Below are 16,551 nucleotides of genomic sequence, written 5' to 3'. Positions count from 1 at the left end.
TCGAAGCATGCGCATTGCACCACCCTAAGCTAGATCAGAACCACCGAGTCATGCCTCTTCTGCACCTAGCAAATCCACTGAGTTAGAAGGCCATCGCACCAACCCCTCACCCTACCCGTTTCTTTGAAATTGCGACATGCACCAACTTAAGCGGTGAACGAAGAGGGAAGTTGAAGTATAAAGAGCACAGTGGCCCCTCCGTCTTCTCCATTTCCATCTGCACGACCTCAAGCTCTACCCTTTCTGTCACCGCATGGCCTCCATCTCGGGTTACTCTCGCATGCGACACCACAGATCAAGCCTTTTGATCGCCGGCAATACACCTTAGCCTAGCTAGCCCCTTGAGCCGCTTGTCATCTTGCCTCATGCCGTCGCATTCTCTTGGCCCGCCGTGACTTGCTTGAAGAACCAACCATTGTTCGGGACATTTTCCAACCACCATCAAGCTATGATAGCATCACGTAGGACTTGAGGCAAGTAGATTGTCTCCATTCTGTGCGCATTGAGGTCGATTTCCTTGGATTTCTCTTCTCTTGGTTAATTTCGTGTATATTCGTGCCAACCGGCGATTTCGGGAGACTTAGATTACTGGCATTGTTGAGTTTATGGTTTATTGAGTTTGTGACTATGTTGTTGAAGTGCTGGTTGTCGAGATTTATGTGTATTTGAGGTTGAATGATACGAGCAATGGACGAAATCCGAGGACGTCATTTTTATAAGTTCAGTTTACCATAGACCTATGATTTTACCAATTTTAGACCAATTTATGCAATATCAATTTTGTGAGGTTTTCTTATGAAAGTTGCACATTATTTCTTGTTCTATAACATACTTTAATTTTGGATTATTCGAACTTCATGTGATGATTTCATTTTTGAAGAATATACGAGTCCTACATCTATTTTTCGGACACCTACACCGACCCGTACACAGTTTTGTTTTCCAGAGTTTTCGACAAGCAATTTGGACAAGTGTTCTTCATACAAGTTGTAGATTTTTATCTTAAACTATACCACGTAATTTTTCTATGATTTTTAGACCTCATTTTGTTGGCAAAACACTATTCTTTCTGACCATATGAATTCTGAATTTTGATGCTGTTTTTGGCTCGGCTTGATTTAATTTTATCTAGCCGTATCAGTTGAATTGGATTTTTGGTTCTCATGAAAAATGTTCCTCGGAGTCTCGTTTTAAAGTTTCATAATTTTTAGAATTGATTCACTTGGTGAATGCTGGTAATTTCTAAAGGCCTGCGCAAACTGCCCTGTTGGGTCAATTTCAGATTTTGGGATAAATTCCCTTTTTAACTTGTCTTTTTAGGCTAGTACTGCCAACTAATTGTTTTGTACAATTTCTCTAATTTACAAATTGATAAAGGATGGTTGATTTTGAAATTGAATTGTTTCCCGTGCATTAGCATAGTGGATGACATTTTTAAATTGAATTATTGAATTGCTGGATCATGGCATGAGTGTGTGGGAATGTTGTCGGTTCTAGGGATGACGATGCCCTAGGTTTAGTAGGGATGCTTAGAGGGGTAATTGGGTCCTTCGGATGCCTGGAGGGTGTAACATGGTTTCTCTAGATGTTCTTGCAATGCCGGATAGGTGCAAGATGCCTAGGGGATAATAGGATTCCTTGGAAGATGGTGGCGGCTAAATTAATAGGAAATGTGATTATTGGCATTTTTATATTCCATTTGAGATTTACTGGTTTATTGGTTTTAGAAGAAATATTTTCCGACTTGTGCTTTCGATCTTGAAAAAGGTCTCAAGTAAGTTGATTTTAAATCGGTTCCATATATTTTCTATTTGAAGTTTCCTAACATGTGTAGTAATTGACTTATATAGTATAGATTGATTGACAATTTGCTTGCTGAGCTTTATGCTCACTCATGGTTGACTATTCTCGCTCAAATCCATAGATATGCCGATTCCACCTACCTCCCCAAGATTAGATAAGGTGCCCCGGTGGACTTCACACGGCACCAGACCGAGTTTATTGACCTTGACTTCCCAGATATCGTGTTTGGCAAATTCATATCAATTCTGACGATGGGGATAGGAGCACCTGCCGATCTTGTGCTCCTAGGATTCTTTGCCATTTTCGCCCGAGTTGGCGGGCGTTTGGTGGGACCACTCCCGCATTCGAGCAACAATGGACCCGGGGACAGCGATAGCACCGTGGAGTGAGTTGGGGGAAGGAGGGTGGAGGAATATTTTCAGTACGTAGGGGCGATTTTTTGAATGGACTAGGGCGAGAGGTAGGTGACCATATATGTAGGGACAGTTAAGTTGGGATGGGTTGATGGGTGGACGCCATCAGGAGTGATGACTTTTTTGGATTTTTTACAAGTATACCCAACCTAGTCACCTAAAATACGTAAATAGAAATGAAAAATGAGATCACCCTGTTCATGTTTTCCAACGTGTGTTCCTTGAAATTTGCATATCCTGGATTGTTCTTGATCCACATATGCTTCTACATGCTTAAAAAGTGAAAAGAATATAGTAATTGCGTTAGCAATGATGTATTGGGGCCATCACAGCCATGGAGCCTCAGTGAGAACGGCGACTGAGCATGAAAGGTGAATTTGAGAAGGAATGGTGAGCTATGGATCATGCTTGATTGTGCCACATTGTTAGCGTCACACAATCACTGACGCTAAATGATGTCATTTAGCGTTGTTTCATGTAGTCTACATGAATGGTGTGACATCGTTTGCCCTCTCTACGTGGATAATTTATTTTTTATTTTTAAAGAAAAGCCACATCATTTAAAATTCTTGTCGCAAAAGGCCACGTAAGCTGTTTGGCTGGAAATTCTATTGGCACTATATACCCTCCGCTTTCTTTGTTCTTTTGTTTCTCGGGAAAAAAAAAAAGAATAGAAATCCATTTAGTAATGTCAATTAATTTTTCATTTTCCGGAATAGAAAAGTAGTAGGTGAAGATTTGAAATGGAAGCAAGAAGTTGGAAAAAAGTAGCTTTTTGTTCTCAAGAACAATTTCTACAAATTAGTCATTTTCTTTCTTTTCTTTTTCTTCCTTGAAGCCACCACTCCCCGCCATTGGTTGCCTACCACCGCCCATTGCCCGTTGCTAACCGTCGGTCACTGGACGCTAGCTAGCCACTGCCGTTGCTGGTTAGAGGAGGAGTAAGAAGAAGAAGATAGGGAGAAAAGAAAAATCTAAAAAAATTATTAATAAATTAAAAGAATTTCTACGTTATAAAAAAATTTGTGAGTTGTATCAAATACATTCCTATTCTTTTTCCATTTCAAGAATAGAAATTTTGTATGATTACTCAACGCGTTCTTCTATTTAGAAATTGTTTTAGAATTGGTTCGGCTTTAGGCAAATATCATTGGGAAAATGTAAATACCTTTGAGCTAAAGGGGTTTATGCAAATGCAAATAGCGTTTGGTAAATTGTGGTTTTAAAGTGCATTGTGAAAGGACTTTAGCTTAAACACCATTTGGTAAAAACTACATTTTGTAAAGGATTTTTGCTATATTTTATATATAATTTTTTTAATTTTTTTTTTTTTAAATGTAGCCACCGGTGGCCAGATTTGGCCGCCGGAGAGCCTCGCTTGAGGTTCGGCGACCTCGGGCGGGGGTCGCCTATTGCCATTGGACCTCAGGCGACGCCTGGGATTCACAACCCAGGCGTTGTCGCTTGGGTCGTGCGGTCGTTGCTTGGGTTGTGCGACCCGGGCGTTGCCCGAGGTCCGGTGACCTCAAGCCTCCGTCGCCTAGGTTGCGCGAACCTAGGCAACCACCGCCTGAGGTTGCCGGACCTCGGTGACACGTTGGGTCGCGCGACCCGGGCGACCTCAAGGTTTGGTGACCTCAAGCCTCCAATCGCACGACCGTCGCCTGGGTCGTGTGATGCCTAAGGTCCGGCGACTAGGCCGCGTGACTAGGCGACGCTCGAGGTCGCACGACCCAGGCGACACCCGAGGTTGCATGACCTTTGCCGGGTGGCCGCAACCCCCGGCGGTAGTCGCCGGGTCGGTGACGCCTCAGCGGGCCGGTGCGGGCCTCTCTTGGGCTGGTGGTTGTCGGCCTCCGTTTGTCTCTCCGAAGAAGATGAATAATACCACGAAGAACATGAACAATACTGAACTTGCATTCCGAAGATGCAACTTCACAAAGAACCTCAAGAGCTGCATTGGGCTAAAGGCCCTTAGAGCCATTTGGAGATACAATTGCATCTTACCAAAGTTGTCCAAAAAATCCAACCAAACGCATTTGCATTTGGCCAAGGGATTTTAGAGTCCCAAAGCCCATTTGCAAAGCCGAACCAAATGGCGCCGAAGTAGAAAAAAACTATTTCTAAAAAAAAATTGTTCTCCATAACTGAAATGTTTTTTTTTTTTTTTAAATTTCCAAAAGATACACTTAAATGCTAAAATTAGATAAGAAAAAAACACTTAAAGTGTGTTTGGTAACATTTCAGTTATGGAGAAAAAAACGCATTTGTAGCATTGGAGGTGTTCTTCTGCTGTCTTTTTCATAATACATTAAGGTATTCTAATTTTGAGACACTACGTTTGTTCATTCATCTCAATTGGTAATCGCATGTGCCTATGTTACAGGTTTCATTGTTGTTTGCTTTTCCAAGAAATATTGGTCTTCCTACATTGTGTTTAGGACAACAGAAATAAACTAAGATTAGTGATTCCTCTTTCGGGGTTTGGAAAAATCTAGAATACGAGGGAAAACAACATTGTAAATTCATCCATCGAATAAATTAGAAGAAAAAACTAGGGATATAATGGAAATAGATGTAATTTGGCCTAAAAATGGAATGGCTCGCGGGTTTCCGTAGTTATCTTGCCTCCATATAAAGATGATTCCTCTACCAAAAGACACTGTTAAAATCTAGCTATTTTTCTACTACAACTACTACTTTTGGATGCATAGAAATGAATGATGCTAGGCCTTTTTATTGAGCATGTTATTGGACGTGAAATATCTACCTTTCTTTTGCCATGCTGAATGGCACCCCTTTGGCCCTCTACTCAACCATTTCACTAGTAGAATTGTTCATAATTCTGCTCAGCATTCTCAATCGAGAGTAGGAAACATTATATTTTATTCTCACTGGTTTTCGCTTCCTGCTAGATCATAGGTTTAAGTGCAGATTCAAGTTGGTCTTGATGACATAGCCAGACTCTTCTGTTGCCGATAGGGTCATTAGGAAGTATACTACCTTTGGATGCTTCAGGGTTGGGAGAGCATGGCATGCTTCGAAAGTCAAGGATTGAGAGTGCCCTGGTGCTAAATTGTTTGGTTGAACCCACGTACACCAAGGCATTAGTTTATTAAATGGTTTCCAACGCTCGATGTAATGATATAGTGGAACTTGCCTGATTCTCCCATTTCCTGTTTGCACAACTCACCTTTGGAGGATAGGAATCGCTTGATTTTAGTATGTCCTGTCTCTACTCAAGTCTGGGCTATGATAGGTTTCAAGAAGGATTAATGACTGGAAATGTGAAGCTGATTGGGTTGTGGCTAACTTCAAACGTAAAATTCTCTCCCGTCGTTTGTTCAAACTCTCTCGGAAAGCTTGCTTTCATTTATTTCGGTCAGTGTCCTGGAAATGGTTATTTGCATTCACCTACTGCTATTTCTATAAGTGCTGCTGCCTTTGTTTTCATAAATCAAGAGAACTGTTCAAAGTCGACGTGATAGATGTCCTAAAGTTGCTCAGCAAGTTTCTTCTTTTTGTGTTGTAATTGGGCCTTTGGGCTTTGTCATTCTCGGAGCATTAAGGAGGTTGCTCTTCCTGCTTCTGTGTTGCCGGTAGGATCTTAGTTGACAGCCAAATAAACTCTACCAACACTGAACTTTACAAATGGAGCTTTCCGTATCTACTAGTACTCCTTGCAACTAACCAAGTTTTATCATCAAACGTCCAATATATGTCACTTCTAGATATTTAGGCAAACTCAAAGTAGAGCCTGTTTCCATGAACCACTGTGACGATTTTAGTGCCTTATGCCGTCTACAATCATTTCTTCACCATTTTCACTTGGGCATCTTAACTGAAAGGTATAAAAATAGCATTAGCAGGCGGTAACCTCATGTACAAGCTGATCTTATGCATGGAATACTCCCAAGTAACAAGCTGATCGATGATGATCGTGCTCAAGGTAATCCACTGTCGACAAAAGAAAGAATATAGAGATACCGAAAGATGGCCATTTCAGGTTTTAGAATTCAAACACTTGCAAGAAATCCGTATGAAATCAGGAAATTTCTGAAGTCTTTAGAATGAGAAACTGTCTAGTATTTAAAATGAGAAACTCTCTAGTCTTCCCTTGATCCACATGTGTTCTCCACTATACGGACTAGCGTACATAAAAGGGAAGAAAAGGTTAAAACAATTGTTTCTCCATACAGTGAATTAGATATTTATTTTCAACGATCGAATTGCTATGGTTGGAATGAACCACATATGATCTGCGTATTTAAAAATTGTCCATGACCCCAACCTTCCTTTCGGCCCATAGAAACGGAAGTAGCCATTAGGACAGCATTATGCTGCAACTGGTGAAAGGCCTCTATGCCTGAGGAATGCGCTGAGTGAAGGCTCACGACCCCGAAATTCAGTGAAAACCTGGTACATAGCAGCATTGGCATGGCAACGATATCAAGCAAAACTAACTAGACTGGCGGATATCATATGAAGGAGAAGCTAAATGAGCGTCATAAAAGGTAATAGTAAACTATAAAAAGGTAGATAATATATAAGAGTAGATGCAAAATTACAACTTCCGCACCTGTAATGGAGCTTTTCCACCTCCAAGAGCAAGGATCGTATCTCGGAACCTTTGCCCTGTTTCTTTGACAGCCTGCCAACCACGCTCAATTGATCATAATAAAAACCAACAATTAATTCTGAAAAGAAGGCATTGTTGTGCGGTGGTAGTGGAAAGAGTGTGCAAGTGCGCAATCTCACACGTCTCGGGTCTGCCTGATGTGTACAGTCATCAGAGCATGATGGGCATAAGTTATTTAAGCATACATGTATGCAGAGCAATCAGTTTTGGCTAGGTTTTCATTCTTTTCTCAGACGTTCACTGGGATCACTTAGCCGTATAGTCTATAAGGGGTAAGAAAAGGCAACGGTCACCTGTTTAATAATGTCACTGCTTGACAGATGCATAAATTTAACATGAATTGCAAATGCAAAAACCAAGGTTCTTTTATAGCAGAATACTTTTCAAACATATCCTCAACTTCTAGGACATACCTTGCTGTCATCTAAACCTGCATCCTCAAAGGCAGAGAACGCATCCGCAGCTAGCACCTCTGACCACTGAAAACCAATACATTTAGGGTCAGAACCATACAAATCATGAAATGAATAAATCTCAAGCACGATTATGGATATACAAATACTCAGAACTGACGGCCACTACAAGGAAAAGGGGCATATTATATTCAGAAGAATTGTTTCATCATCTATTACAAACTAACCACAAAGGGGAATCTGGCATAACCAATAGAAAAGAATATCCTATACCTTGTAGCTGTAATACCCAGCTGCGTGTCCACCTAATTGTAAGTGAAAGCAATTGATTCAGAGCCGTGTAAAATTTAATGATCCAGGTATATATAATCTAAAAGAAAAAGTTCGACTGCTAGGAAGACAAACCTGAAAATATATGGCCAAAGCTACAAAGGAATCGATCCTCAGGAAGTGGACGGATTACCTGGGTTTTTTCCCAAACCCTTTGATACACATCAAATAGAGACTCCGACCCACCAGGAACATAGTTTGTATGAAGCTGCAGATCTACACTTGCGAATGTTACCTGAGAAGTTGCACAGACAAAAAAGGATTATAATAACCATGTCATATCTAAATGTATACTAGTATTATTAACTTTTCAGCATATAGAGTTTCTGATTTCCCAATTATTACTTTGCTAATGTTCATTCAATCAATGGGTAATGATCTTCTCCAGAAGAATAATTTAAAGGATTTATAGCGAAACAGCCAGGTGGAAACTACGCTTGCACTAAGATTAAACAAACAAGTAAAAAATAATTGCTTCCTCACTGTCATATGGACAAGAACTGATATGGAGTCCTCTCCTTTTTGTTCTTCATTTCAAACTTGCATACTTAAATCACCACAAACAGGATAGACGATAGATGAAGGTGGAACCTCAACAGACAACAGGTGTAACATTCAGCTCTTGATCAATGTAGCACCACAAGGACAAAGTGCATGTGAGATGATTCTCCCATGGACAGGGCGATGCCTACTAGAGTAGCGTTCTCTCATCGGAAACTATTTGAAACAGTCCTAATTTCAAAAGGTGTCCAGAAAGTCAGAAGCTGATGAAATGGTGAATCATCTTCAGATGCTCCTTTGTAGCTTAAGACCAAGTAAAAGATGCTAAAAGGGGAAAGACAAAGGAAGTCTTAAATTGGACAGCCTGCAGTTTGTCGATAGGATCTCATGGACTTATTGTATCTTCTTGTCAGCTCATATTTATGCCCTTAAACACCACATAAGGAAATTTACTCATTATAGTTAATGAATAAGGAACGGTCTCATCTAATCGCCCATCAGCTCAAGCAAACAACAGTAAAAACCAGAAAATTTTGGAAGAAATTTCTTTTGCACCAAATGGTGCAATTTTCTTTTCAACAAAATAGTTATAGCCAAAGGGAGAAAGGAAAAAATATGAGCAGTTCATGCCTAAAACGTCAGCAATGTATCTAAATAAGTACAAAAGGACAAAGCAAAACAAGTTCTCGTCAGTGGGAAGTAACCTGGCGAAGGACTAAGGAGCCTGCACGAAAAGTTTTAGCAGCGAGGAGCTTTCTATATACAGCTCCAGGGAGACTCTCGCCAGTTTCATAGTGCTTTGCAATTCCCATCAAGGTTTCCCTGCGGTTCACGGTGCAGAGAGAGAGAGAGAGAGAGAGATAGAGAGAGATTTTACTATGTCGAACACTCAAGTCTCAAAATGGATAAGAATATCTCCATGGGGAGAAAAAGACTCTGCAATCATTGTTCAACTAGAAATATGCCTGTACTTCGCTGAGGAAAAGTATTTTTCATATGTAGGCTTCATTGATAGGTAATTATATCATAGTTCTGAAAAATTCTTGAGTATAAATATATCATGTTTTTACAGTTGAATTTGAAAGCTCTGTACTTCAATTTAAAAGGTGACTTGTTTAATTTGACTAAACTAAAGTGAAAAAAAGAAGAAGAAGAGGTATCTCTCAATATTTTTGACAAGAATTTTTATTTACTATTTTGATGATATTGAAAATTATTTTGTTTGGGGATACAAAATAGTAAGAGTTAATGAGAAAAAAAAACTAAAAGAAATGTGAGATGAAGTGTTCCCATGTTTCTAAGAAAGAATTTGTTATATTATGCTTAAAATTTCTTTCTTCAAAACAAAGAGCTTATTTCATTTTAGAGTAAAACTTTTTGAGAAACAAAATACTTAATATCCTTTTTCATAAATTATTTTATCAAAATGATAATGTTCATTACTTTTCTTGTCAATGTTATTATATGAGATTGAGTTGAAATAGTTTATTTTGTCAATTTCTTTGTGATATTTAACTTGCATAGTATTCACAAACATAAAAATAAAACTATGAAAATAAAAGTTTATTTAAATCATTCTAGATTCGAACATTCTGGCACTTTTAACATCACTGGTAAGGGAAAAGGAGTTGTAACAACAGGGAAAAAAAGAGTCTTAAGTGTATAATCTCTCAAGAACTTTATAACATTTATTGTTGAAAAACTAGATTGCTCCTATACGCTTAAAACCTACATAACACTTTAAAGATTATGCATATAACGCAAGAAATTAATAACATTGTTGAAGTTATTTGTAATAGAAAATCAACTTGATGTGTCTCCCAAAATATTAATTTTTTTTATAGGGTTAATAATACGAAAAACCCCAGACTAGTATACATGTAAAAGATTTACCCAAAACTAATTTTCTAATCATGAAAAACTCTAAATTGGTATATTTGTGATAAATTTAACCTAAATGTCTACAAAAAAACTCAAAACTAGTATATTTGTGACAAATTTATTCAAAATTAATTTTTTTACTACCAAAAGCCTAAACCGATACATTTATGACAAATATACTTTCCGTTAAGTTGAATTAATACTACAAAAAAAGTACAAAACTAATACAATTGTGTCAATTTGAGAGTCAAATCCCAAATTAGTATACCGGTCAATTGTCACTTATTATTTAATTCAATAATTTGATAATAAAATTTTATGTGAACTAACAAAAGGTAAATTTATTATAAATGTACCAATTTAGAGAAAATTTGTTAGAGGTGTATCGGTTTGGGGTTTTTGATGGTCAAAAATTAATTTGGGATAAAGATAATTCACACAAAGGAGAAAATGCTTGGTTTAGGTGAAAGAAAGATAATGAAAAATTTTCCCCACTTCTGAAGGTTTTTTTTTTTTTTTTTGCATTGAAGGATAATATTTTCCTTGACTCATTTATCTTGCATGAATTGAATGCCCAACATTCCAGTAAACATTTCTCAACAAGTTGTCTTCCACAAAATGAATGAAACCATAAGGTAACATTACTTTCTGTCCATTTCCTTTTTCCACCTATCTATAAGTCAAGTTCATACAATTAGCTGTGAACTTCCAGGCAATAGTGGAGTCATGCTAAAATAAGGAATCTCTTAGTAAAGCCAAATCAGTAAATCTAAAAAGATAATATCAACAGAGCAATTCACAATCCAATTGCGATTCATTTCGATAGACCTTGACAAGGGCCATAAAAATCATATAATAACTTCTAGATCACAAGCCTATCATTAGCCAGATACGAAAAGACTGGTTGCGCTTTTACACATTCAGATCCAAAGACAGTACGAAGGAAATACAACACAAAAGTCACATAACGCTCCATGAAGCAATCATCTTTTGTTGTCCTTAGTATATGCATACTGTTTTTATATATTTGTGAAGTGCTAAAACATCCAATCATGATGGCACATCAATTTGTTCAAAAGCTCTATCAGAGAGAGTTCCAGACAAACTCACCTGTGGTAACACCAGTTCTCCATAAACTGGGAGGCCAATTCTCTAGCATCCTTTTCTATCCCTCTAAGGCCAGCAACAAGGCCTTCGTCCTGTTTGGTTAGCATGTGTTGAAGTGCATGACCAAATTCATGAAAAACAGTTTCCACCTGCCAATTTCGGCAACGCATATATTACCACCAATAATTAAATGACAGATACCACTGAGAGGAAGAAATTATTTCTCAAGGGACAAGCGACTAACAATCAGCATAAGGTCAGAATCCTCATCATTCATATAGGAGACAATGATAAAATCCTCGAAATGGTAGATTTTACTATGGCACAAGAACGGCTCAACGAGTCATATTATACCTTCATAGTCAAAAGGATTAAACAAGTATCAAGTGTGAATCAGAAGATTTTGGAGTGGGCGCCGGTGATACCGAAAATTGGGGAATAGACCCATCTCTACATGTAGACATTAGAGGATAAAATGTGTATCTATAAGCATTGCACACGGAAAATATTAGCATTACTAGCGTTCCTCGAAATCACATCAAAGGATAGATTGGCGTCACAGAATTCTCTACCAAAAACTGTTAGGCGTTTTACATTATTGATCTTCTCCGAAAAGCTATTCTTCTCTCAACATATATTGAGTCTCCCCGCAGTCGTGCTCTTAGCAGTGAAGAACAAAAAACAAATATACATCTCCGTAGAAATGTCTTTATAATGGCAGAACTTCAAGCCCTATCTAAGCTAGTATTGTCGAGAAGTTACCAAAATCCAATCTTTAAACTAAGAGTCAGAGAGACCAGACTAAAATATCCTCTTATTCAATCCTCGTTTCTAATGGCAATATTTCATCGACACCGACTTGTGTTAGCTGGTGGCTGCGCCAGCTATCCTCCACCAGTTTAGTATTTCAGGCTCAAATAGCGGAAAGAAGGTCAATGTAAACTAAGTGAAGGATTTGGAAACTGACCTCTCGGAACGTCATAAGGCTTGGCTTGTTCCCCACAGGTGGGGTTTGATTGCACACTATGTTAGTAATTGGTAATCTTGCACTTGCACCATCTCGAGATAGCACACGGCTTCGACCGACAACCTCATCCATCCATGCACCTCCCCCTTTCTCTGATGGTCGAGAATAGGGATCAAAATAAAAGTATGCAACTGGATTTCCTGAAGACTCTTTTACACGGTAGAATCTAACATCATTATTCCAGACCTGGAAGATATATAACCATTTTATCAGAATACAGGGACTAACAGCACAGGAAAGGCAGAAACAAAGCATATAGACTTTTTTACCGGTGCTAGTCCATCAGCAGCCTCAATCTCAATTTCAAAAAGTGTCCTAGCAAGGTTGAAAAGGCCCTCCATTACATTTGGCAATGAGAAATACGGGTGTAATTCTTCCTGAGAATTGCAAAAAGTTGTGAGGCTACAGGTTCATATTAATCAGGGTCTAATCCAAAATTATAAGGAAAAGAAAAGTTAATCAGAAAAGCGTGACATGACTTGGTAAGAAGCCTGATGGCATATTCAACATATATGTATGTACTATGATGTGTCTTATGGCATGACAGTTTAGGAGCAAGTATATTTGTTTCCTTTCCTATCAATAATGCAATTGTTACTATACTGTGTACTCTCTCTCCCTACATATATATATATATATATATATATATATATATATATATATATATATATGTATGTGTGTGTGTGTGTATGTGTGTGTGTGTATGGGGACAGAGAGAGCTTCAACCTCACTGATGTCGTATTTTGATTCACGCAACCTCTCGCTCCAGAAGTTAATGTCCCAATGCCTCAAATCATCATATTCTTTTGCCCCTTGACTTTTGGCGAAACGTTTTAGGTCCTCCATGTCTGAATAATCAAGGCAACATATATCAAGATATGTACTTTGAGTGGAAAGTAAAAGGAAAAGTTCTAGAGTTAATATCATGAAAAATTATAAATTGATACACTTATAATAAATTTATCACAAATTAATTTTTTGACCATTGAAAATCCTAAATTGGTACACTTTGGTCGTGTGACCCTGGCAACCTCAAGTGAGGTTGGCTGGTGAAGTTCTTTGAGAGTTAAGAAAAGAAAACTAGCAAAAGTTGTTTACAAGATGTAGTTTTTTTCCAGACCACATTTAAGTTAAAATTGCATCCCAATGTATTTTGGAAATACATTTAAAATATTATTTGCATTTGGAAAACCTCTTTTACCTAAAGTCCTTTGCATTTTTCCAAAAACATTCCTCTAAAGTGTTTCCAAATGCACCCTAAGCCTTAGATGATATTCAATCACAAAACTCCCCCTAAAGTTTATTAGATTTCTCAAAATAGGTTATAAAAAAAAACGAAAAACTTATAAGTACAAATCAACGTCAATTACAAATTCAAAGTTTATGCATTGACAAGACTTAGATCTATTAGGAATGGTCATCCAGGTCATACCTTGAACAGCAGCATCCCATGAAGCACTCCTGAGTTTTTCTAGGAGCTCTTCGGCTTTATCAACGGTAGCCATTTTCATTGCCATGCTAACCTGATATGAATCATGCATTAATATGTGATGATGAAGGACTATTCAGTGAATTGTTCACCCATGCAAATTGATTGTCCTCCAGAACGATTGGAGCAGAATGGAGAAAAGAATGTCTTGCCGACATCACATTTACAAAAGTACAAAAATAGTTTGCATTGGATTTTGAATCAAAATGTAATTCCAGAAAATTTCACATTCGAAAACATTTCAAAGTTGAAGCCAAAAATATTTCAATGCTTACCTACAACATTTAAACAACCATTCTGTCTGCGATAAACTTTCCTCTTTTCACTTGTAAATCATAAACTCGTGATAACAGCAAAAAACAAGTGGAGTTCGTCTTATTTGAAAGCTATAGTCTGAAAGATAACAAAGATATTTTGACTAACGTGCTTCACACTTGTCCATTCGAACTTTAAACAGATGAAAAAAATCAGATAAAAAGATGGAATGTGAACTAGAAAAATCTCATAAATAGACTTCAAAACCATACCTCACTGTAATTATTATAACCTAGAATCTTAGCTTTTTCCATTCTAAGCTTCAAAATCTGGTCTATAATTAAAGTGTTGTTGGTATCTCCGCTAGATGCCCGAGTAACATGAGCACGGTAGATTTCTTCACGTAAAGCTCTATTTCGAGCATGTTGCATGATAGAGGTAAAGCTTGGAGCATCCAGAGTGATCACCCAGGGTCCATCTTCTGGAGTTGCATTTTCATGCCCCTTAAATATGCCAAGTAATGATAAATGATGAAAGATCAAATAGGATCTTGGATAAAAAGTGCTGACAAAATTTTGAGAGGACGGCTTAGCATGAAAGCTATTGTAAGTTACCTTCAACACTGCTGTTTGTGCAGCCAAACCAAGAGCTGTAGCAGGCAATCCTTCAATATCCTTCTTATCGGTAATCAATTTTTCGAATTTCTTTGTGGCGTCGAAGACATTCTCATCAAACTGTTTGGATAATTTGCCAAGTTCCTATAATAAACTAATCAATCAAAAGATAGCAGTTTCGCAATAAAATAAAAGAATCTACTTTACCACTTTCATGCATATGAAGAGTAATCTTAACATAGTCAATGTCATTGCAAGGCTTATATGATGAAATCAATAACAGATTTCAGAAGTTTAGCAACTTTAATTGCTAAGATACTAGAGTTCAGAACTACTAATATCTGATGGATCATCCCCGCAAATTAAACTACATAAAAGTGCCTTCATCACCTCACACATCATCGTCTGTCCAATTTCACTAGTCAAGGAAAATTTAACTTTCTATACAAATATTTTTTAGGCAAATTATCCCGGGATAGCAGGGACAAGAAGATACACAAGAAGTTCGTGAAATCCACGCGGTGTGTTCATCCACGCTCATAAGCAAAGCAAAGGAAAAAAACATTATACACACTACACCAAAAGACACTTTGTTTTATCCTTGCCACCAGCTCGTAAATACCAATTTATATGAGGTATTGACGAAGGGCATCACACCTGCTCAATTTTGTTAAACTCTTCTCTTTTGCCATCTTCCAGGGCAATTCCCTTCAGATCTGCTTCCTTTACTTGCTCTGCAACAATATCATTTTAAAAGCGGATATCAACCAATCTTAATCAGAAAGCATAAGAACTAAAATATGAATGCATTCTGTGCAGTCATACATTTTATGAGACTCAAAAAGTGAAAACAATGTACAGATCAATGAAAGGACCATGATATAAATTGAACATTTAAGACACTATGGCATCGAAGTACCAGAAAGAGCAACAAAAAGTGATCAAAGGACAAATTTTTCTCACTTTCCACTATACGTTTTTGAGCATCGCTCAGCATCTTCCAATCAGGTAACTCTTGGAGAGCTTTAAAAGCGTTGTAAATTGGTTTACTTTGCCCGAGTCTCAGCTGAAACTTAACCATCTCTGACTGCATTACATGAGTTAGCAAGTGAAGCGTCAATATCCAAGATATAGAAAAACCGCGACAAGTAACAGATGAAAATGAATTGACCAACGGATGGCATGCTCTACTGAAACAAATAATTATCTAAAAGCGACAAGAGAGATCATCTCTTATTCCATGACACTTAGGTCTTGTAAATTTACTCCTTCTAATCACTCAAAAATAATTTCGAGAGTGATTTAAGAAATCTAGCCCAAGTGAACCATCGACAAGCCAAAGAAATTACCAGAACTTTCCCTGTCGCAGCACGCAGATCAACTGTATCCTTGACAGCCCTAATATGATTGATCATCCCCCAGACCACCTCCAAACGATCCACAATCTTCTCCAATGGCTCCACAAGCTTTGGCCATGATGGTTCGACCGTCCTCTCCAGTTCCTCCAGATCGCTATACTGCAGCATCAACACAACCACATTTCAAATGCTAAGACCTCAAATAACAATCTCAACAAACTCCGATCAAACAAGAGAGACAAAAGATCATTCATACCAACTTCTTTAAGAGAGCGTGAATCCCAGGATGAACATGCTTAGCCTTGACAGCATCATAGGGAGGGAACTCGAAGTCTTGCAAGAGAGGATTGCTTTCGACACCATTGTTAGCCATGGGTGGAGCTCTTGAGTGATAGGTGGAGTGCAGGTGAAGGGGCAGGTGGTGGATTTGTGGGGGATTTGGAGGCAGAAGGAGGAGAAGGACCAGAGAGGGCAAGTGACGCGTGGTGAGTTTGAATGAAAAAGCAGAACGAGTTTGATCGAATGAAATGTGTTTGATGTGCTTGCGAAGAAAGAACTTTGGGATAGAAGAGTTCACCACTAAGGCATAAAGAAATCTTCTACCAGTGAAGGAATTAAGAATTACTCCTCTAGTAAAAAATGAAGAACTTAAAGGTTCATCATCAACAAATTAGAAAAAAGAACCACTCACTTGAGAAAATTTCTTATTTATAGTCAACTC

General features: G+C 38.0%; 1 protein-coding gene across 1 annotated transcript; it reads right to left on the bottom strand.

Moving 5' to 3' along the window:
• Nucleotides 1-6,208: 6,208 nt before the first annotated feature.
• On the bottom strand, nt 6,209-16,324 carry LOC104420310 (organellar oligopeptidase A, chloroplastic/mitochondrial). The gene is made up of 17 exons (XM_010032174.3): nt 16,087-16,324; nt 15,822-15,989; nt 15,436-15,559; nt 15,130-15,206; nt 14,473-14,616; nt 14,131-14,361; nt 13,547-13,637; nt 12,841-12,962; nt 12,384-12,491; nt 12,055-12,300; nt 11,091-11,236; nt 8,804-8,921; nt 7,674-7,833; nt 7,542-7,573; nt 7,269-7,334; nt 6,796-6,867; nt 6,209-6,632 (listed from the first exon to the last, which is right to left on the bottom strand). Exons 1-17 carry the CDS (start codon nt 16,201-16,203, stop codon nt 6,552-6,554), a joined length of 2,103 nt encoding a protein of 700 aa, XP_010030476.2. The 5' UTR covers nt 16,204-16,324; the 3' UTR covers nt 6,209-6,551.
• Nucleotides 16,325-16,551: the final 227 nt, after the last annotated feature.

This window comes from Eucalyptus grandis, chromosome 9 (genome assembly GCF_016545825.1).
Source record: "Eucalyptus grandis isolate ANBG69807.140 chromosome 9, ASM1654582v1, whole genome shotgun sequence".
Lineage (NCBI taxonomy): Eukaryota > Viridiplantae > Streptophyta > Magnoliopsida > Myrtales > Myrtaceae > Eucalyptus > Eucalyptus grandis.
Note: the sequence above shows the minus strand (reverse complement) of the source record. Positions and strands in the feature narration are given on the sequence as shown.